This window comes from Cervus elaphus, chromosome 1 (genome assembly GCF_910594005.1).
Source record: "Cervus elaphus chromosome 1, mCerEla1.1, whole genome shotgun sequence".
Lineage (NCBI taxonomy): Eukaryota > Metazoa > Chordata > Mammalia > Artiodactyla > Cervidae > Cervus > Cervus elaphus.
In genome coordinates, this window is record NC_057815.1 from 44,306,743 (window position 1) to 44,334,559 (window position 27,817).

At 56.6% G+C, this 27,817-nt stretch overlaps 1 protein-coding gene across 2 annotated transcripts; it reads right to left on the reverse strand.

Annotated features, from left to right (window-relative positions):
- Positions 1-27,266, reverse strand: TRIM29 (tripartite motif containing 29). 2 transcript variants are annotated; one of them, XM_043901075.1, is made up of 10 exons: positions 26,281-27,266; positions 16,875-16,970; positions 15,889-16,122; positions 14,415-14,613; positions 11,704-11,805; positions 9,033-9,116; positions 6,815-6,910; positions 5,463-5,561; positions 4,041-4,117; positions 1-1,242 (listed from the first exon to the last, which is right to left on the reverse strand). In XM_043901075.1, exons 1-10 carry the CDS (start codon positions 27,082-27,084, stop codon positions 1,180-1,182), a joined length of 1,854 nt encoding a protein of 617 aa, XP_043757010.1. In that variant the 5' UTR covers positions 27,085-27,266; the 3' UTR covers positions 1-1,179. The 2 variants fall into 2 exon arrangements, with proteins under 2 accessions (XP_043757010.1, XP_043757017.1); XM_043901082.1 differs by lacking the exon at positions 5,463-5,561 and having other exon boundaries at positions 26,281-27,264.
- Between the last annotated feature and the right edge of the window lie 551 nt (positions 27,267-27,817).

The following is a 27,817-nucleotide window of genomic DNA, read 5'->3' on the forward strand; positions in this document are numbered from 1 at the left end:
TGAATGATCAATGATTTATTCAAGAGGGGAAAGCCCAAGCTGAATGTCTCCCTCCCCCACGCCTCCCTCCCTCCAGTCCCCCCTCCCACCCCTGACAGCCAGCCGGCCCGCTCCCCATGACCCCCACAGCCCTTGGGAGGGGTCAGTGAGAGCAGGGATGACCCTGCGTTGGTGCTCCTGGATTGGGCTCCTCTCCAGGAGGCCCTATGACAACATGCAATGTGGAGAGCAGTCGGAGGGGGGAGGAAGACTCTGGTGGGGGCAGTGGATGAGGGTGCAGGCAGGGTGTAAGGCGCCCTTGAATATAAGCACCTCTGGCTACCAGCCCCGCCACACTTTCACCTGCCTGCTCACTTCCCACTGTCAGGGAGAAACACAATGATGAAACTAATGAAATTCTGCAGGTAAACTACATTTCCCTCAGAGCGACTGGGCCAGTAGCTCTCTTCCTGGGTGGGGTGTGCCATGCCAAGGGAATGGCTTATCTCAAAAGAAAGGGCTGGCAAAGGTCATCCTGGTGGTGAGGGAAGCCCGTCCTCAGGGACCACAGACTCACGGTGGATGTGGGGAGACTCAAGGCTGGGCAGGGTGATGCCAGGACACTGGGAGCTTTCCCTCTGTGGTGGCCAAGGGCTGTGGCCCTGCTGGGCTGGGCACTGCTTGGCAGGACCCAAGCAGGGCACATGGGGCCAGTCTTCTCCTGGGGTGGGGGGCAAGCTGCCAGGAAGAGGTGGAGGGAGGCGGGCAACTGTCGTGGCCAGGTGCCTACTGACTGCATCGTGGCATAGGGCTCCTTGGAAAGAAGTGGCCGACAGGCCTGAAGAGAGCAGGGCCGGGCAGGGAAGGCGGGTGAATACTGCGTGGGCACCCGCCACGGGTCCCAAGGATCCTGCCCGAGGGCAGGAGGGTGGTGGGTTAAAGGTGAAAAGCCCAGCTGTCTCCCACCTCCATCCAAGCACAGGAAAGACGGTGACCCTTAATTACAGAGCAGGAGAGGCCTGGATGGAGCACAGCTGACGAGGAGGAAGGGGGCGGCCAGGTGGCCCTGAGAGAGCGGGCTGAGGGCAGGGGAGGGCAGGCCGGGGCCGGAACCCTCCCCACCAGATGAGAAGCTTAGTGAGAGCAGCAGCCGGCGGGGAAGACGGGGGTGGCGGGGCCTCGCTCCAGCCCATCTGGAACTCATGGGGCCTCATTGGACCCAACCCCGGTGCCTTTGTTGACATAGAAGGGCCGGTAGTGCGACTGTGTGGGAAAAGGAGAGTGGTTAGGAGGTCCGATGGCACGCGTGCCCGCCAATCAGACCCCACCCCCTCACCTCCACCAGGAAGCAACAGTGGTCTGAACCCCAATGACCCTAGGGCCCTGTGGCCTAACCTATGAGTTCCATCTACCCTGGGACTGGGGTGGGCGCCAGGGGTATCAGAGTCCCTGGGTTCACATCCTGATTAGAGTTCTTTCCACCAGTTGATGGGTGAGCTCGAACCTCAGCCCGGTCAAACGCTCTCTCCACGCCCAGGAAGCCCCTCCCAGCACCATCATAGCTCCCATTCATCCAGTGTTCTCTAATCTACAGACCTGGTGTGGGGCTTTCATTAAATTTTCACAACCACCCAATTAAGTGGGTTACTATTAGCAAACACCCATTTTATACATGAACAGACTGAGGCACAGAGAGGCTAAGCAACTCACCCAAGGTCCCTTAGCTAGTAAGCAGAGGCACTGGGATCCGAACCCCAGCAACCTGGCTCCAGAACTCAACCCTCCTCCCTCCACCCATAGCGATGTACCACTTCTGAGTCTCAGGGGTTGGCCTCTGCTCTCTCTGCATCATTCTCCCTGACAGAAGGGGGTGTGGAGAGGGCGAACCACCCCCCAGCCCACACAGACTGGGGGCCTCTCCCCAACGCCAGCCCCTCCACTTCTCTCATGCTGGTCCCCTCATCAGGATTCAGGAAGCATCTCTCGGGACAGAGAGGGTGACAACTTTCCTGCCAGCCCTGTGTATTACGTCCCGCAGCAATTTCATGAAATCAGCACTCCCCTCTCCTCCCAATCACTCCATCAGGGCCCTGAGCAACCCTCCAAGCTGCAATGGAAGAGCACATTTAGCTGCAGCTTGCCCTTGGGAGTGCCCTGGCCCCTGGAGGGTCTCCACAAGTGGCTTTGCCCTTGAACTGGGTCAGAGCCTGGGCCCATCTCACACTCCACTGATCCCAGGAGACCCCAAGGGTGACCCCAGCCCCTGCACTGGCCCTGCCTGCCTGGACACCTGTGTCTACAGTAGCTCCTTGCCTACATCTGGTCCACTGTGGAGCTGGGGGCCTGTGGAACATGAGGACTAACAGGTTAGCTCTGGCCTTGGTTAAACCACTCGTTAAACAATGGAAGAGACAGAGATTCAGGGCAGGGAGAGACATAGCCAAAGTTCCTCAGCTGCTTAGCAGGAGAGCAGGGCCTGGATCCAGTCTCCTGATCCCCAAGTGCCAGCCTGGACCCTGAAAGAGTCAGTAAGGCAAAGTGGAAAGGCCAAAGCCTTTCTTAAAGGAAGGTTGGGTCAAGCAAATGGATCTTAGGTCAGTGAATGGTGCTGTCTTATTGAGAACCGAGCGGCGGGTGGGCACAGAGCCCCCCAGCATCTGGGCAGGGTGCTCCCAGCACATACACACCCATCCCCTGCCCCTGTTCCCGCCCCTGTTCCCTCCCAGGCTCAGGGTCACAGCACATGAAAGTTGGAAGACTTAGGAAATCATCCAGGCTATCTGCCCATGCTATAGCTGGGAAAACTGAGGTACAGGGGAAGAATGACTGAGTTGGTGAGAGGACTGGGGCAAGAGCCCAGGCATCCTGACTCCAGGCCAGCCTCTGCCCACACTAGCACCTGCCCCCATCTTCCCCCTTGCTGGGTGCCAGCTTGGGACCGGAGAACCCTGCCAGGCATCTGAAGGTGGTGATGAGCCTTCTGTGCTGGGACTGGGGTTCTGGGATGGTGGGAAAGTAGGGGGCGGGTGGGGAAGGACCAAGCCAGGAACAGAAACCTTCCTTTTTCTTCCCATATCTGCTTTTTGCAGCACTGCTGTTGCAGTGGCCCTGGGCCTGGTTCAAATTACACATACCATCACTTAGTTCCATCGCCAGCAAATTAAAGATTCTCTTCCAATTAAACCAGCCCCAGTCCCTCTTTGTAGCCGGGAGCAAATCACCTCTATGTTCTGACCTCCAAATACAAAGACAGCAGGGAGCCAGGGGCTCCAGGCCCTGTGCACACAGAGGCCGCCTCCATCCAAGGCAGCTGACTGACCCCTTCAGCAGGGCCTGGCACAGGCCTTGGGAGAGAGCATTCCCAAGAGGAGGCCCAGCCTCCACAGTGAAGGACAGGCCCTGATCACTAAGGTCTCGGGCGGGGTCAGTATGTTAGCTCTACAGATATTACAGATCAATCCCAACTCAGCAATGCATTGTGGAGTCCCAGAGGCTCTGACTCATCCAGGGTCACACAGTTACCAGGAGGTTGGACTCCAAGACCATGTTCCTTCTTGTCCTGCTCTTTGATGCCCCTACTTGGCGACATTAGCTATCGAATCTTAAATATCTCTATTCCCAACTTCGCAGCCTCTGTTTCACCCACACTATCATTCCAATGGTCTCTATGCTGTCAGAACTGGAGACTCACCCCCAGGGAAGTGAGACTCATGTCTAGGATGCCAGTCCTCCATATTCAGCATTTTGGCCACCATTCAATAAGCAGAGGCAGCCAACAACCATTTGCAAATTTTAAAAACTTCCCGCTTTACTGATTAGAAAATTGAGGCCCAGAAAATCTGTGCTTACCCAGGCCCCCTGCCTATCAGCCCTTGGTCTTTCTTTACTACCCTTTGCTGGAAGCTGGTGTTCAGGACACTGCCTCCTCTCTCCATCCCGTGGCCAGGAAATATCACCATGCTCCCACAGGCCCTGGACAAGTGATGACCAGTTGCCCCTGGGAGCCCCATTCAAGGCCCACCCTGGACATGCTAGTGCCCAGGCAGGCAGTCCTCACTCACCAGTAAAGTCTGCTTGCTGGATTTCCAGGTCTGGGGCTGGGCCTTGGGACTCTGGCTCCTGATGAGGGAAGGGTAGCCTGGGGAGACAAGGGGCTCCAGTCAGAGGGAGCACAGGCTGGTGGTCAGGGCCTCAGGACTGGAGCAGCACAGACGCCCTCTCTAAAGTGACCACCAAGCTCCATCCAGCCCATTACCAAGTGCAGCCAGGGTGGGTGCCATGGAAAATCCTGAGGAGGTGGGCCAGAGGGAGGAGGCATCAAGGCAGACAGAAGGAGGAAGAGCAGGCCAGGTGGGCTGGGCCAGGCAGCAGGGGAGCATCACCCCATATCCGGGCCAGGATCACACCTCTTGCGGGTATCGCCAACCCCCACCCTGCAGTCTCATCCCAGAGGCCCCTCTCCTTCCCTCCCCAAAGCCCAGGAAAACCCCTTTATAAGCACAGTCTGCCCGATCTCCACCAGGAGGTGCTCATTCCAACTCCCCGAGGCTCCCCATTTCCCGGCCTGCCTCCAGCCAGGCACTACGCTGGATTCCACCTAGGTCTTCCTTGTTCCTGTTGTCTTGGACTGCACAGCTAATAATCAGTGGTCAGAACTGGGCCCAGAGAGTGGCAGTAATGTGGCTGTGGTCCAGGGTTCAAACAGCAAGTCCACAGGGCACTCTCTAGGTCTGGGGTCTCGGAGATGCTAGTCCGGGGGAGTGCTATCTGAGCCCACCTCCCCATCCTTCTGCCTCAGCCCAGCAGGTTTGTAAGGGGCTCCATCCACAGAACTGTGAAAAGCACTTAGTGTCAGCCCTCAGCCTGCAGAGAGCGACAAGGCTGCCGGGGAAGGAATAGACTGTGAGCTGGACATAGAGGAGCTCAAGAAATTAACAAGGTCTGTCTTGGCAGGGGCAGGCTGGAGCCCTGCACCGGGCTGCTTGAAGGGCAGTGAGCTGGTCAGAACCAGAACCTGCAGCACTGCCGGGCTGCCAGCGAGGCTGGCCCTTCCCAGGGCTGGCGTTTGGCAAGGGGGCAGAGCCAATGCAGAGAACCTGGCTGTCTCCCTGCATCTGGGGGTGGGGGCAGTCTTGGAAGGAGAGAAGGAAGCAAAGGGTCCCTCAGGTCCTGAGCGGAAGGTTAAGACAAGGGGGGAATTCAGGTCACTTCTCAGTTCCCAGAAAGAAAACCCAGGCCAGCCATGAGAGAGGTGAGGATGAGGGTGGGGTAGGGTGTGGTCCAGGAGACCAGCCTGTGCAGCAGGGATTATCCGGGGCGAGTAGGCTAGGATGGGGGGCGGGGGGGGCATGCATATTCTGCCAGAGGCCTCTGGGGAGATGGGAGGGGCCAGGACACGCTAGAAGTGGCAGAGAGCCCCGTAGGATGTCCCAGTTGCCCTGCTGTGGGAGAGAAAAGAGGGGTGATGCAAAACAGGCGGGTACCAGGATTATTTTTAAACAGCCCACTGCCGTCCAGTGGTTTGGAAAACTCTGTGGTGGCCTGTCCCAAGGTGGTGAACTGATAGGGGACTTTCCCAGTGCCTGCCGGGAGAGAGAGAGCCATTAGCACTGGTCCTAGGAGGGGCCAGAGGGGGTCACAGGTTCCGCAGTCGCTGCTGCTCTCAAAGCACTTGCTCAGCCCTCCCCGGCACCCCCAGAGTAGATGCAGGTGGGAGCCACGGGGCAGTCCATGCCCAGGACCCCCATCTAGGCCAGCTCTGAGCAGATCTGCATGAAGGTGACAACAGGTGTCCTGGGGGTCCTGGTGTATTTGAGCAGGGGCTCTCTTAGAGCAAGGCCCCCCTACCTGGAGAGACTGTGGACTGCCAGGGAGATGCTGGGGAGCAGGAAAGCTCTGAATCACACCTAAGGGGGGCCATCTTTCCTGCCTGGTGGCCTTTGATCCAAGCTTGACCAGAGAGCAGGGAGGGACCTGCTGAAAGCCAGACAGGCCAGAGCAAGTCCCAGTGCAACTCTGACCTGGTGATCCTGCAGGCTGGGACCCTCTAGTCATATCCCCTTGCCAGTAGATCCCAGAATCCCAGTCCTAGGTAGAGGCTAGGACCCAGCCCAGAAGGGGCAGCTGGATAAGCAACTGTCTGAGGCCACTGCCTGGGGGTCCACCTGCACCTGTCCCACCTGAGCCCACCCAGACTGCTAACCCAGGCTCCCAGGCCAGATGTTTGCCAGCCAGAAGGCAGACAGACCTGCTCCCACCACCCCCAGAGCTGCCCCGTGGACCTTTCAGAAGAGACATGAGGGCCGTGGACCCAGTGGGAGCTGGTGTCTGGCTCAGGCCGGCCCCTCGGAATGACCTCAACCCTGGGGGACAGGAGTCATCGACCACTCAGTCTTGTCAAATGCTCTGGGGGCAGAACCAGACTCGGGAGGGAGGCCTTTGAGATCATGTAGTCTGCCCGGCCCAGCGGGGACTTGGCAGGACTCTGGCTTCGTGGGAGGCTGACAGGTGCTTGGGCCACAGGGTTCTAGAGTCACCGGAAGCTGGGAGTCACTGGGTGACAAAGTTAAATAAACTTCCTGCAGTAGGAAGCCTCGGAAATTAAGCCTGATGGGAGCCCCCTGGGGATGTCAGGGCACAGGGTACAGAGGGTATGGTGTGTCTCCCTCACCCCCGACACTAAGGCCTGTATCACAGTGCATCCCGAGGGACCCACGTGCGGTGGCCCAGTCCTCCTGATGGCAGAGACCTGATGGAGGCGGGGTATGGTGAGCAGAGACCAAGGCAGGGCTTATGGAGCGCCCAGAAGACAACGGCCCGATGGGGGTGAGCTCACCTTTCAGGGAGAAGGAGGAGCTGCCTTGCACCGCAGGCATGTCGTCAGAGCTCTGAATGGTGGAGGAGTATTCCCAGACCCGGGAGGTGTAGTTACCTGGTGGAGAAAGGAAGCGGAGTCAACCCTGGGCGGCCTGGCACGTGATGGGTGGAGGGGGATGCTGTGAGCAGAGGCCATTTCTGCAAATCTCTCCAGCCAGGAGGCAACTGAGTCCTCATCACACCTCTGACCAATCCTTCCTGCCATCAAGTTGTCCTTCTAAAGCATGGTCCTGTCCTTGCTCTCAGATTAAGGTACAAAGTCCTTAACATGACCCTCAGCTCTTTCCTGAGTTTCTGCCCCCACCCCTCTCCACCGCCTCCACTTCCTGGCTTCCCCATTTCCCGCTCCCGGCACTCAACACCCCAACCAGGCTGTGCCCTGAGCTCCTGACGCACACCAGGCTCTCTCTTGCCCCAGGTTTTTGGCACAGGCCAGGTCCTCTGCCTAGGAGAGCCCACCTGCTCCCCGACAGTTAGTAAATTCATGCATTGGCTCTTTAGGCATCAGCTTCCTCGTCATTTCCCCCAAGTCTGCATGTGTCTTAGCCCCACGCCCCGTATCACATTGTAATTACATGTTGAATGGTCTGTCTCCCCTACTGGCTCAATGAGGGCAGGTGGTATGCCTGTCTGACCCAGTCTCCCACCCAGTGCCCGGCCCCTAGCCTGGCTCCTGGAAGGCACTCACTGTCCAGCTGATGGATGAATGAATGAGGAAAGGAACAAATAAACACAAACACAAGCTAAAAGTTGGAGACGGAGGCAGCTGCTACGAGCCCTGCAATTCTGTATGCCAGGATGAACAGGCTGCAATGGTCCACTTACAGTGGATGTAAACAGACCTGGGGACAGCGCGGCAAGGACAGCAGGGACACCACGAGGGCATTTGAGAGCCCCCTGCTGCCCGTGGAGGCCCGCCCACTCCAATCCCTCCCTCTCAGCAGCTCCGAGCATGGCGGCTCCCCTCAGCTGAGCTCATACCACAGAGGAGCCCCCCAGCCCTGGAGATCTCCTGCCACTGCCTGGGGGTGGCAGGTCAGAGGTCAGGTGGGGGTGGGGGCTGACTGCCTGCCCTGTCATGAACCCCCACCCACAAGGAGCTCTGTCAGAGTCTGCACTCATTTTCTCACTAGGCATGTCCATCCAAGGCTCCAAGGGGCCATTTTCTTTGCCCTCTCATCCATCCATTCATCACCCCCTCTTCCTCCCATTAAACAAATGTTTGCTGAGCCCCTCCTTCTGGACCTTGAAGTTGGCAGCAGGCAACAGGACAGACCCGGCATCTGCCTTCACGGAGCTCACAGCGTCCGGTGCCTGCGATGAACCCAATCCTGGACATGGAGACCTGGGCACTGCCCTGTCCACAGTGCCCCAACCCCCAGGTCTCCGGATCTACTAGCACCCCCACTTCCTTCCTTGCTTCTCCAGACCCCTGGTGCTGTGTCCCCAGGGACTCTGGTGGAGCTGGCCCGAGTTCCCTCCCCATCTGCATGTGGCACACACCCAGGAGCCCCCCAAACCCGGGTCCATCAAGGGCTGGGCCCTGCCCTTGGCAGAGCAGTGCCCTCTGCACTTTGGGCAGAGGAGGGGACCCTGCACTTGGCAGCTCTCCCTGGGGAAGCACATCTCCACCCCCATTTCACCCCTTCTGGGTCTTAAAGACAAGTCGCCCACTTACCTCCCTGGCAACCATACCTCCTGGGTCTCCAGGGATGGCCCATCCCATAGCATGCCTGACTTTTCCTTGCCTGCTACCCTAGCCTGTTTTAACCAGTGTCTGACTTTCTGACACAGGAGTGCACAAATCAGGAAAAGTCCTCTGTGGTCCCCTGGCCTGCCACCTGCTGAGGGAAGTCCTCACACACCTCACCCCAGGGTCCACTTTCCCCAACTCATCCTTCAGGGAGAAGACCTTACGGACTCAGAGATTCCAGTGATGCGGAGGTGCCTGCCTGCCTTTCCTCAGCCAAACGATGTCACACACATGCACACATACACATGAACACCCCTTAAGTTCGGTAGGATCCCACCTCACCCTCCTGGCCAACCCCACTCCAGCTCCCCAAGTCCACTTCGTATGGGGAGTTCAGGCCCCCTACCCATCGCCCCGCCCCCACCTGCTGCCTGCATGGCCCCACACAGAGGCCCTGCCACCCTCCCGCTAAGCCACCTCCTACCTTTGGTGCCGTAGAGATTGTTGAAGTTCTTCTCCTTGGAGAGGCGGCTCGGGGAGGCCGGCTGGTACGAGGTCCTGGCCCCACCTGTGAAGGGGATGCGGAGGGGGCTGTCATCCCAGAAAGGGGGGCCTGGCTCAGCCGGGGGCCTATGGCTCTGACTTGAGGGGTGTCAAGCAGGACTCCTTGCTCCCCAAAACAGGTCCGCCTGCCTGGGTCAGGACCTGGGTTCCACCACCAAGACAGCACCCTTGGGTCTAGGATAAGGTGACCACATAATTTACCATTCAGATCGGAATAGTTTTGAGAGTGATAGGGATGATGCTAGTAGTCATGCTGAGGGTACCAGTGTAAACTTGGAGAGTCCTGGATGAAGTATGAAGTATGAAGTCCTGGATGAAGACATATGGGCATCCTAATTAGGGGTTTTGAGGGTCACCAGAACCCCCTCGAGCCAGGCCCTATGTGCTGAGACCCCAGAGGCTGGGTGAGAGGTGGGGTGTCCGTGAGGAAGCTGGACCAGGGCCACCACGGGGGCAGAGGTGCAGTGAGGGCTGCCAGCTGGAGGGGCTGATGAGCTGGTACCACAAATACCTCCCCACCTGGGTAAGCTTTCCCCAGGGATTGGCCCTAAATGGCATGGGTTTCCCTCCCTCCCCTATTTGGGCTGCACAACCGTCTGGGAAGAAAGGCAGAAAGAAGGGGTTCCACACCCTCACTTCACAGATGAAGACACCACATGCATGCATTAGAGTGCACATCAGCTCCTGCCCTCCTGCCTAAGCGGCCCCACTCCCGTCCTGGAGGGGAGCGAGCGTGCTACACCTTCACACCTTCAGTCCAGCCCTCGCGCCCCTTGCCCTCCGCCCATCACAGCCACACCCTCTCTTCCAAGCCCTCAGCCCCTCTTTCAGGGAGCCTGTAAACTAACTCTCCTCCAGAAGTCTCACTGCCCAGCCCCACTGCCCCAAAGCTCCCAGACTAGGGCGGCTGGCCCTGCTTCCTGATCTCCTTGCTCACTCTCCTCGGCCCCTCCCTTGTCTCTGTCTTGAGCCTGGGAGCCCCCAGAGGGCAGATTTCCTCCTCCCTCCTGTCCTGGGTGAAGGGGCAGAGACAGGATAAACCTGTTTCTTCTGCCTACAAATGTCACAGCCTGAGTCACAGTCCCAGAGCTGGAGGCTCTCCTAGCAGCTGAGTCCAACCCCCTTCTTCTCAGGTAGGGATCCTGAAGGGGCAGGGACCAGCTCAAGGCCACCCGGCCCTGCCTCTCCGGTGACACCTGGGCGGGTCCATGCTCCTTCCTCAACCCTCCATTATTACTCAGTTCCCCTCCATCTGCAACAGAGCAGGCCAGCCCCGCAGGGCCAGTCGGGGTCTGACACCACCCTGGGTCTGGTCCTCAGAAGCTGGTGAGCCGAAGGTCTGGACCACGGCCGGGGATGCTGGGACAGCTGACTAACACAGCTCATCTTCCCAGAGAACTAGGCTCAAAGGACAGTGCCCCGGGGGAGGGAAAGAAGCAGAACTGGCCAGCCCAGACCTGGCTGGCCCCCACCAGGAATGTAGGGCAGGGTCCCTGCGCCCAGCTGCCTCGCCGGAAATCCAGGTGTTGTTTTGACGTTGGGTGGGGCAGCCTAGGTTCCTCTCTGCTGAGCTCATCTCTCCAAATACCCCCTGGGGCCCCTCCCACTGTGCATGCGTGTCTAAGGGTGTGAGTCAGTAGTGCCCAGGGCCTCAAGTCTCCCCGTCCGGGCCCCTGGTGTCTTCCCCGAGTCTCCTGTCTCCCCCTTCCCTACACACCCTCTCTTCTCCTGACCCCTGACCCCTGAAACACACGCATGTGCATGCACCCCTCTGTCTACCAGGCACACCCCCCCTTATGTAACGGGCATCACTGTGGTTTGTTTGTTGCTGATGCCAAAGAATGTGACGGGCTACCGCTGGGCAAGGACAGGCCGGCGCTGGTCCCTTCCCTCACCCAGCTGGGCAGCCGCCCGTCAGGCTGGGCCTCACCGGGGCCTGGGAGGGAGGGCTGGCTGCCTGGGGGAGGGGGGACTGAGGAATTTACAAGAGCAGCCCTCAATCCCTGCCCCCACTGCCTTGAGGAGCAGGATGGTTCTGGAGGAGCCAGCCCTATCCCAGGACGACAGAAATCTAAGCAGAAGCAAAACACAGCTCAGCCTGGCAGATGGAAGTGGATGAGACCACCAGGAGTCCCTCTGGAAGGAAAGAGAAGGAGGTGTGGGTTGGAGGTGGAGGTGGGAGGGTAGGAGGGTGGCAGAGGGCAGGGAAACCAGTGAAGCAGGTGCCAAATGGAGAGCAAGAGGTGCTGGTAACTGCACCAGTAAGCAGGTACAAGGGCCTCCTGGGTGGCTCAGTGGTAGAGACATAGGAGACACAGGTTCGATCCCTGGGTCGGGAAGATCCCCTGGAGAAGGAAACGGCAGCCCACTCCAGTATTCTTGCCTGGGAAGTCCCATGGACAGAGAAGCCTGGCTGGCTACAGTGCATGGGGTCGCAAAAGAGTCGGACATGACTTGGCATTAAACAACAGCAGCAGGCGGTACACGCCAGGACCTTCCCAGGCAAGTCCATGAGGGTCGCCCTGCTGGGGAACATGGCTACGTCTCTCCTGGACCTGCCCCCAGCGGCAGGACCCGCACCCTTCTCTTACCCTTGGGCGTCAGGTACATGGAGTATCTCTTCATGGCGTCTGGAGCGCTCCACTCACTGGTGTAGCTGTTACCGTAGTTGTTCACGTAGCGATGGTCACCCCCTGGGAAGGAGAGAGCTCGGGTCAGCAGAGGGCGGGTGCGGAGGACGAGCTGGCCCACTGGGGGCATCACTGAGTCAGCCCGCGGCCGCTCTGTCCCAGGGAGAGGCGAGGCCCCCAACCTCAGAGACGGTGGCACCCCTGCCCTGCACCCGCTCTGGCCCTGAGCTCCTGGTGGGCGAGGGAGGGTTTGCAGTGGGCCATCCGGCCTTGCTGGGATGGGTTCCTATGAGGAGATGGTAAGCACAGCACTTTGCAGTTAACGATGTGCTTTTGAGTTCCATTTCTTGTCTGATGTGTCCATCAACCCTTGGGCTGGCATGAAGATACCCGGGTGGCAGATAAGGAGATTGAGGCTCAGGAGGTGAGTGAAGCCACTGCCCAATGTCACATGGCCCATAAGGGCAGATTTGAGATTCGAGCCCTCATGCCCACTTCCTGGCCTTGTCCCAGCCACTGCTGACAGCCCAGGGGGTGGAATGAGGTCCCAGCACTGGCCTCCAGGGCCAGGGATCCAAGCGGCTGAGTGGAACCATGCAGAGGGGAGTGAACTACTCAGAAGGGTCACCGACTGCCCCCACCTGGCACCCACCAGCAGACCCCTGAACCCAAACAGACCTGTGGCTCCATGCTTGTCCTCCACCCCATTCCTCTCTCTTGCTTCTTCTCCATCTCCTCCTCTCCCTCTGCCCTTCCCTCTCCCTCTCTCCTGGGCAAGAGGAGGAGTGGGGGACTTAGACCCTCACCCTTCATCTCCATCATGTGGGCCAAGCAGGGGCCTGGCACACAGTAGGCACGTCATGACAAACAATCATCCTCTTTGATATTGGTCCAGCTCCCTCCCCACCAAGCCCAGGAGGGAGATGCCCTGGTGTCTCTCAGCCCGCGCACCTTTGATGGTGAGAACTGAGCCCCTGGCCTGGTGGGCAGACCACCATCAAGGAAGAAGATGGTCACTCCAAGGTCTGACTCACTGGCCACCCACCTCCCACCTCCTACAGCCAGACACACTCCCAGCAGCACAGCAGGGACAAAACGCCAACTCGGAGGCCCAGGGCCCCAGGCACAGGTGTAGAGCCGTTGACGTCAGCACAGCCCATCCTGCTCCTGGCAGCTGTCTCCCCGCACACCTTGTACAGGGCGCAGGCCCACACCTGCACGGAGGCCACGGCCAACACAGTCATGACCTAGAAATGGCACAGTGGGCAAGCAGTGGTGGGAGGTGGGGGGTCCCTGCGCCCACGAGGCTCATAGGCCATCCCAACGCCGTCAAGGCCGTCCTCATGGGTCTGGCCTGACCTCAGCTGAGGAGCTCCCCCACCAGTTCTGTGCCCCAGGGAGCCTGACCCTCACACCCGCTCCTCCTCTGCAGGCTACCACGAGCAACAGCTTCTCCAATGAGAAGATGTGGGTGGAGGGTTTGAATATGAAACCCAGCTCACCCCCTGCTTAGCTGTGTGCCCTTTGAAAATCTCCTTCTTTCGTGAGATGCCATACATCCCCCAGGGAGACTAAAATAATGCAAGAGAGGCGCTTACAAAAAGCCAGCCTCCAGAGAGCACCGGATCACAGAGGGCTGTCCCCAACAGGGTCGTTGCCATTTTCAAGGGGATTTCAGGACCCAAATTCCCCTTGAAGCCAAATGATTGTCTTGCAGCAGTGGCTTATCTGTCCTCAGAGGTGGCCATGTCCCTCACATCTCCTGGGGACACTATGTGATGTCAACATCCCCAAGACATACAAACACCACCCTCTGAGTCCCAGCCCCTTGGTGCACCATACCCCCATCTCATGCCCCAAAGAATCACATACTCCCTTTGGAGACCAAAGACAGTGTCACTTCCTCTGGGTGTTGCAGCTAGAAATCATTAACTAGGCTGCATCCTCAAGGCCTGGGCCACCGGGTGGAGTTTGGGGAAAGTGTCCAGCTTCGGGCCCTACGGGGCTGGGCTGGGACTGGTGGTAAAGCTCTTAACGGGGCAGTTTCTCATGTTTGGAGGCTTTCTATGAAGATGATTCAGTTGCCTCTCCAGAGGACAGCGTGATTAAATAGAGAAGCCGACTTCAGGGGAGCTGGTGAGTCACCGAGACACGCTATGCTCAACCATGCCCAGCCAGTCCACCAGGCCAAGTCCACCTCTGGGCTCAGCACAGCCATGATGACAGGCAAGTTCTCCCTAAAAGCCTGCATGCAGTTCTAGGTCATGTCCCCTGGAGCCTACAAAGCCCCTAGACTGGAGTCTGGCCCTTACAATTTTCAGCATCCACACAGCTCCTGGCTTAGGTCCCCCTTGTCAGACGCAGAGCTGTGAAACCAATCCGAGTTTGATGGACAATCCAGGGAGAAGACATTTGTCCCTAGTGGTGCATCTCCCTAGCCAGTACCTGGGATGCTCCCCTGGAGGCCTCTTGTAATAGCTGCATAACTTGGGCAGCAACTTTCAGAGAGGAGGGTACCACCTCTGAGTCTTGTCCAAACACCCTTAGGTGAGATGGGAGGCTGGAAACAGTGAGGGGCCAGCTGGTGGGATGCCAGCCTGAGCCAGGCAGCAGGAATTGACCTAGGAGAAAACCTCCACGGCCTTGGCGCCCACCCACAAGAGGGAACTTACCATTCTCCATGTGGTTCCTCTCAATGAAGTTGCGGCTCAGTTCCGCCTTGCACATCTTCTCAACGTGGCGCATGCACACGTTAAGCAGGTCGTCCTTGCAGTTGCCCAGCGACTGCCCCAGGCCCTCCCCCTCCAGCAGAACATGATAGGTGGGCAGGGGTGGCGGGAGGGAGTAATTGCTCATCAAAGCACCAAATTCCTACCAGGAAAGGAAAGAAGCCATTAATGTCCTGGGTCTTTAGGAGCCATGGGGACCCACAGTCTAGCTGGAAGACTCAGCCGGAAGCCAGAGGAGGTGGGTTGACATCCAGCTTGGCTATTTACTGGCCTCACTTTTCCTCACTGGGCCCTCATTTCTTATTCATCTGTAAAATGAGAGGGTTTGATTAAAATCTACTAGATGGGGACTTCCCTGGTGGTCCAGTTGTTAAGACTCTGTGCTTTCACTGCTGAGGGCATGGGCTTAATCCCTGGTTGGGGGACTAAGACCCCCACAAGCCAAAAAATGAAATTAAATTTAAAAAAATAAGTAAATAAAATCCATTAGATGCTACTATCCCTGATGGCACTAGCAGTCAGGCATGTGACTCCGTGGCTCCCATCTCTTAAATTGGATGCATGGTGCCAGCCATAGGGATTTATTTGGGTTTATGGGAGCAACACGAGCTGCAAAGTCTTTGGGAGTGAAACCACCAAAGAAAGGCAAGGAATTACTAGCAGTGCGGGTCAGTCGCAGTGGTCTCTCCCCCTGCACGTGCCCTCAGTCCTGCCCAATGCTCTGGCACGTGTTACCTTCTTTCTCCCTCACTGGAAACTCTCTACATCTTTTCAAATCTTAACGGGCTTTCAAGACCCAGTTCAAGTTCCACTGCCTCCATAAAACTGTCTCCAGCCTGTCTGCCCTTCCCAGAGCTTCCACAGGCACTTATCTCCTGAACCATAGGCTTTATCACTTAATTACATGCTCTTCTATATTGTTCTCTAATTGTATGTGTCTTATCTTCCCAGCTGGATTGCAGCTCCTTGAGGGAAAAAACTACGTCTTCTACCTTCCTATTCTCCACAGCACCTAAAACTGTGTATGTTTGGGTGTACAGTGCCCAAAATACTCTAGCAGATGGAAGGATGGAGGAACAGATGGACAGACCAGATCAGAGGTAGCAAATATGCATGCCTACTTACCACTCTCCCATACCCAAAGCAGGCATCACTAATCTATCACAGAACTGTTTCCTGAAGTACTATTAATACGTATCAGTTGAAGTTGGTACAAGGTGATCTTTGTGTGCCATCTTTAAAGTGGGTAGGATGGCTTGGATGGAAAATTAAATAGATGGAACGGAGCTTAGAGGGATGGATGGATGGATGATGAATGGTGGATACCGGGATGGATGGACAGACAGACACTGGATGAGGGTTTGGGTAAGCGGATGGAAGGAGTGAGGGGTTGAGGGGCAGCAGAGCTGTTCGTTACCTGCAGAAACAGCACCGAGTCGCTGATGCTGTGCAGCTGCTCCCTGGTCTGCTTGTCGTCCTGCAGCACCTTGGCCCTCTCTTCCAGAGCATCCACGATCACCTTCACCTGGTCCACTGCATCCTGCTCCCGCTGCTCCAGCGCAGCCCTCACTTCCTCCTTCTGCTTCTCCAGGTCCCGCACCAGGTCCCGGAAGCTCTGCTCCAGGATGGCCTTCTCATTGGTGGTGAAGCTCTGGGTCCAGGGTGAGGGCAGAGGGGAGGAGGTGCATCTTTATGTTCCCAGCATAGAGTCAGGGCATTTCTATTGCCCCGACCCGGCAAGCCTGTTCAGTCAAGAATCTCATTCCAAGGCATCACTGAGGGATCCTATCTCTTGATAGAGATGGCCAGGGTGTTTTTACAGCCCACCCTTCCTTATCCATCAGCAGCTCCTCCCACTCAATGGTTTGACATGAACCATCATTCTATGCTTGGGCATCTCTGTGGGTCCAAAAGTTCCAGAGGAGTCAGGGTGTGTCCACTGAAACCTCAGCCAGAATCAAGCATCATTCAGAAAGTGAATTGATGAGCTGTTTATGTAGCCAGGTTCAAGAATCAATTATCTCAGGTCGTAGTTTACAAGTATTCAAACCAGGGCAGACATTCATCTTGCCACACTGCACAAATAAAGGGAAAATGGCATGCATTTGACGACTGGGCAGTCAGTGGGCAGAATAGACATTGGCGGACATTGGGAGACACACAGGATAAGCTGGTCCAGGGTCTTGAGATGATAGAAGATGAGCATTAGGTGACGGGCAACATCCCATGTGGATGCCTGGCCCAGACTTAGAAGGCGAACTTGTGGAAATGCCAAAAAGGGTAAAAGAACCCAGAAGAAACAAGTGTAGGATGTAAATGTGGGCCTGAGACCTTGAGCAAGAGCTCAGGCCCAGGCCTGCCTCCTCCAGGCCGCACTGGTGTGAGACCATGGGCGCTGCTCACCTTGATGCGGTCCTTCTCCTTCTGCCACTTCTCAGCTTCATCTTCTATCTCAATGATCTTGAGCTGCAGCTGTTCCTTTTGCAGTGACAGTTCCGTCTGTAGGGAAGGAGCCGGGGTTGGAGGAAAAGTCAGAGGGAGGAAGTGGAAAAGATCCAGAGAGTCAGAGAGGAGGGCCCACAAATCATCATTCTGCCCTTCATTCAACCAACACTCACCGGGCCCTTGAAAATGCCAGGCACTGTGCCAGTCATCAAGGATCCCGCAACAAGTCAAGCGCCACCTCATTGTAAACTCTGGGCTCTGAGGCTGGGCAACCCAGCCATGTCTTTATAAGGCAGACCCTCTACCAGGCCCTCCACCCAACGTGAGCAGGAAGGAAGCTCACTGGGGGGTTCTCACTCCTTTCAATGGACCTGGAGCCATCGGGAAGCAGCTTACAGGAGAAAGGGGACCCAGCCCAGCTCAGCCCAGCCCAGCCCAGGGAGCGTCCCATGGCAGTAAGAGGGTACAGCGTTTCTATGACATGACGTGAGGCTTGTGTTGCAAGCAGGAGTCTGGGTTGCCGCCAGCGGGGAGTCTGTCTGGGCAGGCACAGCTGTAAACCTGTTTATGGGAAATGGAGCGCAGTTTGCAGTCTGGGCAAGATTGGGACTTTATTCAAGTCCCTGGGGGAGGAGAGAGGCCAGCGAGTGAGGCAGTGAGGGTGGATGGGAGAAGGGAAAGAGAGGATCCAGGTTCCCTGCTCAGGAAGAGAATATGGGCTGTCAGGGTCTGGGGTGGGTTGGGAAGAGGATCTATCAGGAATGAACTGGGACATGAGCTCTGATATAGAAAGTGTGGATAACAGCTTCCTTCCATTGGAGAAACACCCTTCTCTGAAAAGCAGCTACGACACAAAAAAAAGGGGAAGCATGAACTACGTGTACGATTAGTCACTCAGTTATGTCTGACTCTGTGACCCCATGGACTGTAGCCCTTCAGGCTCCTCTGTCCATGGGATCTCCCAGGCAAGAATACTCAAGTGGGTTGCCATTTCCTTCTCCAGGGGAATCTTCCTAACCCAGGAATCGAACCTACATCTTCTGCTATGCAGGCAGATTCTTTATCCATTGAGCCACTGGGGAAGCCCGCGTGAAGCTAAGGCCAATAGAGTCCAGCCAAGAGGCACCTCTTTTGATCTGTGGGTTCCCCACTGGTGCTCCCCAAACACCTTCCAGTTTGAAAGGCAGGTGGGTGATTTCCACCTGAAAGCAGGAAGACCGGGCATCTGAGAGCACCCCAGAGTACTCAAGGTCTCCCCGCTACACTGGATTTTGAACAGAGTCCCAACCCTTTCCAGCCATCTCATTGAGGAAACACAAGAAGAATCAAGATGTGGATGCCACAAACCACCAGGAATGGGAACTGTGCTGGCAAGGAGCCCTGAACCGCTGTGCACACACGTCACAATTCCCGGATGCTCCCCCAGGCCAGGGGCTGCCGGTGGGTCCCTGGTGCAGAGACCCAGGGAAGGGAACTGATGCAGGAGGGAGCATCCTGGCTTTTGTGGAAAAGAGCACTGAGAGGCTGGTGGGGATGGTGGGAAGGACTGGGGCGGGAGCCGAAAAGCTCCCGGACCCGAAGCCCAGGATTCCCACCCCGCCCCTCTGCCCACACCCCAGGGCTCTCCGGGCCGCAGACTCTCAGTTCTTCTCAGGAAGCCAGCGCCCCACCAGCTACACACGAGAAATCCCACAACACGGAAAATGCCACCAGCCAAGATGGGAATTGTTTGTGAAGAGGAATAAAAGCGGACGAGGACGGGGGTTTGGCCCAATCTCTGGACAAAGGCTGAGAGAAGCCAGCTCTCCACAGACTGGGTGGAGGGAGGGTGGAGAGCAAAGACAGAAAGACCTCACGTGGGCAGTGGAGACTCCCAGTGGGCAGGAGGTGGGCAGAACCAAGAGCCCAAAACACAGAGGTGGGCAGAGATGGTGGCCTGGAAGGTTCCTAAGAAGGCTGGGACTGGTAATGGGTCCAAGCTGTGAGGAAGAAGCCTAAAGACTGGACAGTGCTGGGCAACTTTCCCATTCCTGGATAACCCCCTCACCCCCTCACCTGCAGCAAGTGAGGCCTGAGGAGGGGGGGGGGATGCTGGAATCCCCTCCCCCCTGCATCTGAGATGTTGTCACCAGCCCAGAGATGAGCAGCTGGCACTGGGATTCCTCACCCCCACCTCGCACCCAGAACAAGGAAAGCAGAGAGCAAACATGCACTCACTCCCCCAGGCCTAGGGAAGCGGAGACAGGGCAATTCTTCCATGAAACAAGCCTGGGGGATCCAGGAGGAGCCCACCCAGAGCCCAGGACTGGAGTCCAAAGGTTTGAATCCAGTTACCACCACCTCCAGGCAGGTGGCCTTTGCAAGTTACTAAACTCCTCCATGCCCTAGTCACGCTGTCTTTCATGGAGGTAGTAAGAGGACCACCTCCCAGGCAGGTGTGGGATGAACTGGGACCAGGCAGATGAGACTGTAGAGAAAAGCACTGACCACTGGTCCCGTCACCACTGCTGTGTCGGGCACCTTCCGTGGACCGGAGCTTGGAGGGGAGAGGACAGGGAGGCAGGCAGGCCCGCAGGGCACAGGTAAGAGGTGGGAGCAGGCAGGGGTGAGCAGGTGGGTCTTGGTGGTATTCAACGGTTGGGATGGTGTGTGCTGGGGTCCAGGTGTGGTGTGTACACAGTCAGGATACAGAGTGAAGTGTACAGAAAGGAGGGAGGTCAAGACATCAAGAGGTCAAGAATATGAAGTGAAAGGTGCTCAGTCGTGTCCAACTCTTTGTGACCCCATGGACTGTAGCCCACCAGGCTCCTCTGTCCATGGGATTCTCCAGGCAAGAATACTGGAGTAGATAGCCATGCCCTTCTTCAGGGTATCATCTCGACCCAGGGATTGAACCCAGGTCTCCTGCATTGCAGGTGGATTCTTTACCATCTGAGCCACCAGGGAAGCCCTGAGGATGTAGAGACGAGATGGTGGATAACTGAAGACTGGAGGATGTTGGGGGAAAACAGAACAGAAGGAGGATAAACGGGGTGCAGGCGGGCTACCTGCTGTGAGTGGTAGAAGGTCTTCCTAGAGAAGGGGGAGGTGAGGAGCCAGTGGAATGCACAGAGGTGCTTGGGAATGTCTTACCCACAAGAGCACAGACTCACTGGCCAAGAGGGAGGAAGACGGCACTGAATCCCGGGGAGGGAGAGTCCAGAGGCTTTAGAAGAGTGAAGAGCCTCAGCCAAGGACAGCAGGAGTCAGCCCCCGGGGTCCAGCCTGTGTAAGAGAGGCCAGGAAGAGGGAGGCTAGTGGGAGGGGATGTGCCGAGGAGAGCCAGAGATGCTGGCCAGTGACCTGGGAGGGGTGGAGGGAGAGGCTGCCAGTGATCTGGAAACATGCAAGGGCAGGGTCAAAAGCGGAGCCTTGCTGTCTGCAGCCGTGGGTGGATGCATCAGTCAGGGCGGGGGATACTGGTCTCCTGGTTTCTTTGGGGCACCGGGGAAGTCAACACGGGCGGAGTGGAGGCCTCGCAAGCCCTGACTTGCTGAGCAGAGTGGGATCTCAGAAGGGACCTTGGGCTGTGAATTCTGTGCTACTAGAAGGGTCTGCTCTCACGTATGGGGTGAGTGCTACCCTGTTAGGAGAGGAGGGTTTGAGCTGAGACCTCTGGGGATGCAAACAGCACCTGTTTAGCCCGTGGCAATTTTTTCCTGCTGGCCAGGCTGCACAAAAGCCAGATGAGGCAGGAGACAGAAAACAATATAACATAGGAAGGTTCTGAAATACTGGGTTCTCCTGTCACCATAGAAGGACCCTAATTGCTTTGTTGAGCATTCACTGTGTGCTTGAATTTCTCCTTTCATCTCAAAAGCCCCCTGGGGAGGTAAGCCGTGTTGTCCCCATTTTACAGATACAGAACCCAAGGCCGAGGCAGATTGAGGAGCTTGCCTGAGTTCTCCCAGTGAGGAAGTGGGAGGACCATGACACAGAGACAGGACTCAGCTCGGTTACATGGCCTCAACCCCTGGGCTGTTCTCTGTATCATCCAGGACATTGTAGTGCCAGGCCTCCCCAACCCCTACCTCATAGACGGGGCAGTTCATGGATTCTGCCTCTCTCCCTGTCCTCCCCACACGTCCCCATCGCCCCCTAAGGCCCCGCTTTCTCCTTCTCCTCCCTGGGCTTGCTAAGTCGTTTCAGTCAAGTCCAACTCTTTGCGATCCTATGGACTCTAGCCCACTAAGCTTCTTTCTCCATGGGATTCTCCAGGCAAGAATATTAGAGTGGGTTGCCATGCCCTCCTCCAGGGGATCTTCCTGACCCAGGGATCAAACCTGTGTCTGTCAAGCCTTCTGCATTGGCAGGTGAGTTCTTGACCACTAGCATCACCTGGGAAGCCCTTCCCTCCTCCCTAGGACTCTGATTAAATCCCCTGATGGGGCCTCAGCGCCTGTCAGCTCCACCCTGTCTACACCTCCCTCCGACTTCCTTCTGCTCCCTGCTCACCCCTTCGCCCTGCCCAGACCTGCCCCTAAATGCCTTCTTTGTTCCCTTCTCCCACACTCCTCCTGTTGCCTCTCGCTCTGTGGCTGGGATGGGCCCTGTGTAGGCCACCCAGCCGTGAAATCCTTCCGGCCTTGGGGGAGCAAAGAGGTGGCTAGCAGCTGGTGGTGCCTCGGCCAGGACAGCCTGGGCCTTCAGGTGCAGACACACCTGAGCGCTCACCTGGACAGGTGTGCCTGTGCTGCCCCCAGGGAAGGGGAAATGGGGCCCAGGATCCTCCTCTGGTCTGAATTAACCACATGGGCCATTGGCTATGACATTTGCCAAATGAGCCAGTTAATTGCCAAATTTGTACTTTCAGACAAATGGTAATTATCTGGATAAGAATCTGAAATGCTGGATAGATTTATGCATTCCCACCCAGGTGTCAACCAGCCCAGTATTCATCGGCTTCGTTGGGACTCACCGTTCCTCTTGCTTCCTTGGTTGTCAGGATGAGGAAAGGGCAAGATTGGGGGCGGAGAAGAGCATCATCCAAGCGGACTCCAGACCAGCAGTGGGGCCTTGAGAAGTTACCCCACCTCCCAGGCCTCTTTTCTTCCTGGTAAAACTGGACTAGGTTCCTGATTTCCAACCTGGCTACACATTAGAATCCCTGAGGGTGATCTAAAAATACATATCTTGTACCCTGAACCAGAACCCCAGGGAACTCCGAGGAGCCTCTGCCAACCCTGTGGGAACAACATTTAAAATGTTGCATGGTTATATGGCCTCGGCCATGTGAAATAGTGAGAGAGAACAGGCTGGGCTATGGCCACGCTGAGTTTGAATCCCAGCTCGGCCACTCCCACTCAGCCACCCCCAGTGCTGGAATACTGGTTAAGTCTCTTGGCATCTCAGATCCCATTTCTTCACCTGTAATATAGGTGCAGATACTCCCATCCGTGGGACTGTTGTCAGGAGTAACAGTATAAATGCCCAGGCCAGCGCCTGGCACATCAATGTACTCCATAAAGGTGAGGCATCCCCTGCCCGCCTGCCTGGCGCTCTCTCCGCTTCCTGTCTCTATACTTCTTTCATTTGGTCCTTTCCTCCTCAGCACCCACAGAGGTCACCCCACCTCCTTTCTCACCCACATTGTCCCACAGCAGTTTCCCCCCAATATCTCCGAGAAGAGTGGTCTCAGACACCCCCACACCCCATTCCAGGCCTTTAGCCTCCTGGCTCCTCTTCCCGAACTTGGTCATGGTGGTCCACCCAGAGAGCCCCAAAAGCCCAGACCAGCACATCTCCCAAAGCTCAAAGACCAGCAACTGCCCATGGCCAGCAGCCTGGCAGCTCAGACTTCATGGAAAGAACTGAGCAATGAGACCAGAGGCAAAGCCACAGACCACTGCGGCAGGAAGGACCTGCACCGAATGATGGCCTCAGCAGAGTGGCCGCGGCGTCGAATCTGAGCTGCATGACTGAGTTAGGACCTCGCCCTCCAGAGCAATGCTTGTCCTGAGTGCTCCTCCCCATGCCTGGCCAGGCTGCCGACCTAGAGGCCAGAGGACCCACATCAGGCAGACTACCCAACAGCAAGAGTCGTGGCCAGGAATCCTCCACTCTGACCCAATGCAGCAGAAGGTACTCGGGAGAGACAGAAAACAGGCCATGAGACACAGAAAAGAATGGATCTGTACATTCAGAGGGCTTCCCAGTTGGCACTAGTGGTGAAGAACCCACCTGCCAATGCAACAGACATAAGAGACGTGGGTTTGATCCCTGGGTCGGAAAGATCCCCTGGAGCAGGGCATGGCAACCCACTCCAGTATTCTTGCCTGGGAAATCCCGTGGACAGGGGAGCCTGGGGGACTACAGTCCATGGGGTCACAAAAGAGTCAGACACGACTTAGCAACTAAGCAACAACAAAAATCTCATCCTTCTAAGCCAGAGGCAGAGGGGTGCAGCTCAGGACATCTGTGGACCCTCCTTGTGACATTCAGAGTGGAACTGGAAACCTTCTGACCTTGGGTTGGCAGAGGAAGGATTGTCATGTTGGCACACCAAGCGGCCTTTCTCCAACACCACCTCTGCTCAGGTTCTGTAGAGTCGAGGCCCAAAAGCACTGCAGCCCAGGGTGTTGTCTACAGTCTCATACAAGAAACCATGATAGATCAGTGATGGCCTCATCCGGGCCTCACCGACCAGCCTGCAGAACAGGTTCTGGACAGGACTTGTTGCAAAAAAGTTGTGTGTAGGCTTATGTTTGGGTCTGCAGGGACTGCCTCTGAAGGATGTCAGAGCTGACAGGCTCATTCACTTTGATCTGTCAACCTACCTAAGGCTGCTCTATGCCAACGCCCCCCGTGTCTGACATTCCAGAGGTGCTGGGCCTGGACAAAGAGCTCCACTCCATCTCTGTCTCCACTCAGCTGCTCAGCACCTATGCTGCAGTACACATACACATGCACACACACGCACACACACACACACAGTCTGAAGCTCCCACCATTAAAGTCATTCCAGTGGATCAGACATTTCCCCCTGAGCCCCCGTAAGGCACACACCTCCTGAATCCCATCCCCCTTCCCCCAGTTGCTCTCAAACACTGGAAGAGGACTCAGGGGGCTTCTTCCTTAAGCACTGAGCCTGGACGGGTCCCTTCCTTCCTCTGGGCCTGTGTCCCCACGCAAGGTGGAGAGGAGATGCCAAGATTGCTCATTCTCCATCCAGCCTAGCATTCTAGGCATCCAGTCCTCTGCAAGTTGATGTTTACTTACAGCGCTGCTGTGTAACTAGGCAGATGCACCCCAGACTGGTTTGTGCGTCTGAGCTCTGCCTCTTGACCTACATCACGAGCCCTAGAGCATGAACTCCAAGTCCCAGGTGCTGCCAGAGAAAACTGCCAAGACTGTCCTGTCCTCTGGGGCACTCAGGCTTTTCTTAAGTGGAGATACCCTGGTTTCAAATAAAATGTGAGACCAAGCCCTACACATATAACAGATAAAGAAGAGCAGGTGCTGGAAAATCCCATGGACAGAGGAGCCTGGTGGGCTACTTCCAAAGGATTGCAAAGATTTGGACATGACTGGGCATGAGCGTGGCACAGCTGCTTGCAGCAGCAATGGTAACCTGGGGCCCCTGCCTCCTTGGCATCAGTTTGCCCCCCTCGTCATCTCTGACATCTCAAAGACACTCCTAAGAATCTTCAGGCTCCAGGTGGTCATTTGAAAACTTCCAATCTAGTCCAATCCCTTAGCTTCAAATGAAGGGAAACCAAGCCTGAGAGAACATAAGGGACTTGTCCGCTGTCTTACAGCTGGTTGGAGGGAAAACGAGGACTGGAGCTGAGGTCTCCTAAAACCCAGCCTGGGGCTCTGCAATTTCTTGCTTGTGGTGGTTGAGGATAATTAACCCTCATTCTGTTTTGATTCCCTAAGTGAGATCCTGGAGGAGATCCATGGCCCCTGCCCCATCTCCGTCTCCCTGTCTGAAGCCTGAAGCCAGGCTGGGGTCAGGGAGCTAGGGAGACTAGGATCACCTTTTTTTCCTGGGCCAAATGAGGCTTCTGAAAAGGCTCTTTGAGTCTTTTGTCATCTCTGACTCGTCTCTCCTTCCCAGGAGTATGGATAGGAAAGAGTAACCCACAGACTTCAGGTCAGGAAGGCTGGGCACAGAGTGGGGCCTGTGCTGCCCCATTCTGGGGGGGGGTGCAGAAAGCAGAGCCTCCTGCCTTGACAATGAGCACGGCTGACCCCAGCTGGAGGCTGCCCCATGTCAGGGGGCCGTGTTGCTGTGGGGGGAGGAGTCCCAGCATCTGTGGAGCCACAGACGAGCCCTCATCCCAGCACACACTCTCCAAGTGTAAGGTGTACCACATCCACAAGCCTCCACACGCCTCTGCTCCTCCCCGCAGAACAGGCAGAATCACGTACACAGAACACATGCACACACACTTACATACCTCATATACAGTCAGATGCAAACATCCATATACAAACACCCACGTGCACAAAAAACACACACAGGCACACATATATGTACACCCCCCCCCACTCAACCCTCACTACAAGTGTCCACCTACAGGCAACGGCCACACACACACAAAGCACTGAGGATCCAGCTGAGGGAAGGATAAAGGAGGCCACTGGGAGTGTGAAGACTGGCTGGGGGATCAGACAGAACAAGAAGGAGCCACTGTCCTACAGAGACCAACTCCGAAGTCAGGAAAAAAGGGCCTTGATATGGTCCCCAAATTCCCTCCTCCTCACCCATGACTTATCCCCACGAGCCAGTCCTACTCAGCTAGGAAGAATTCTCTCTCTCCCTTAAGTAGAAAGAGGTGGCTTTCCCAGTGGCTCAGATAGTGAAGAATCTGCCTGCAAGGCAGAAGACCCGGGTTTGACCCCTGGGTGGGGAATCCCCTGGAGAAGGAAATGGCAACCCACTCCAGAATTCTTGCCTGGAGAATTCCATGGATAGAGGACCCTGGTGGGCTACAGTCCATGGAGTCACAAAGACTTGGACATGATTGGGTGACTTAGCCACTAAGTAGAAAGGAAGAAAGAAGCACCCAGCCAGGCAGAGAGCCCAGGACTGAATGCTGATCTCCTGGCCTGACTTGAATTTATCCTATGACCTTGGCCAAGCCCCCCATCTTTGCTGAGCCCCTCTTTGCTCATTTAGGAGATGACCTGACTCCTGAGGCCTTAGAGGATTGGGGAGCCATCTCTGACTTCCAGCCTGGGGGTAGGAGGGGAAAGAACTATTTTCTGTAAGAACCAGGGACAGCAGAGAGGTAAGGCTCAGACCCTGGGAGCGTCCAGTGGAGAAGATGAGGTGGGAGGGTACTGTAGGGAGGAGACGCCTAGAGGAGCCAGCTCTTACCTCCTTCTCGGCCTTGGCCTCTTCCACGGTCACAGTGCTGTGGTTCTTGTGCTCCTGGAACATGCAGAGGTAGCAGATACAGGTCTGGTCCGTCTGGCAGAAGAGCTCCATGGTCTTGCCATGCAGAGGGCACTTGCGGGCCTCGAAGTCCCGGATGGGCTCGAGCAGCTGGTGGTCACGGAAGGCGGCGCCCTCCAGGTGGGGCTTGAGGTGCAGCTCGCAGAAGGAGGCCTGGCACACCAGGCAGGACTTGACGGCCTTCTGCTTGTTGCCGATGCACGAGTCGCACAAGACCTCCTCGGAGCCCGACTTGGAGCGCAGGAAGGTGCTGGAGTCGCCCCGGGGGTAGCTGTTCCGCCGGACATCCCCGGGCTCCACGATGGACACCGCGGGCTTGCGGGGCTCTGAGAACATGGACCTGCGCAGCTCCCCCTTCTCGGCAAAGGTGACAGGCGGCTTCTTGGCAGCCCCCAGCTGGAGCCCGGCATAGGGCGACCGCCTGCCTTCCCCAGAGTCCATGCTGAAGTAGCTGGATCCCTTGTCATCCACCGACTCGACAAACTGGATGATGGGCCGCCGCCACTCGCTGCCAGAGAACAGGGAGCCCTTGCCTTCGCCCGGCTTCAGGGCGCCACCTGCGCCCTTGCCCTCGGCCACCTCCCCGCCATGCCCATTGGCAGTCTTGGCCTCTTTGCCTTCAGCTTTGACCCCATTCTCCAGGCTTCCATTAGGGCTCAGGGGGCTGCGGGCATCCCTGACTTCCGGGCTGGCTCCGTTGCTCCTGGAGGCCTCTGCAGCTTCCATCACGGGTCACCTGGCTGGTCTGTGTCGGGCGCGCTGGGGGTGCGGGTAGGTGACCTCTCGGTGGCGGCGTCTCTGCAGGAGTGAGACAGGCAGCCACGGAGCCCAAGACACACCTACGTACGGGGAGCGGAGAGGAGGGCCTGACACAACGGGCGGGCTGGAGAGGCAGGCGGCTCCCAGAGCCAGCAGAGCAGCTAATTATACAGAGGGGCCACGCCCTGCACATTCATACCTAACGTGGTTTTTTAAAGAAGTGTTTTTATTCTTCCCCAGTTTAATTATTTTCCACGGCTCAGCAACCAGTTGGGCCGCTTCCTTCTGATGCACTTTCTTCTCATCAGGAAAGCGGGAGTCTCTGTCCTCGCAGATGGGCAGGCTTCACTTAGCCGAGCCGGCTGTGAGACAGAAGGTGGGGTGTCCACAGAGGCCCACGGGACACAGGGCTATTTAACTGGGTCACACAAGCCAAATAATCTTGTAACTTGATGGCCTGGGTTTCAGAGGAATATCCCCTGCCACCCTGAGACACTGGAGTTGCTTCTCATCTTTTTTTTTTTTTAAATTTTCATCAAAAAGTTTAGTACTTTTTTAAATTAGAGGATAATTGTTTTACAATATTGTGTTTGGCTTCTTATCTTAAAAGGAATGATGAGTTCCATTTGATTTGGACTTCAGGATTTGGAGTGAGGTGGTTACTGATTCTGGACCCCTACATGCCAACTTCCAAGCACTG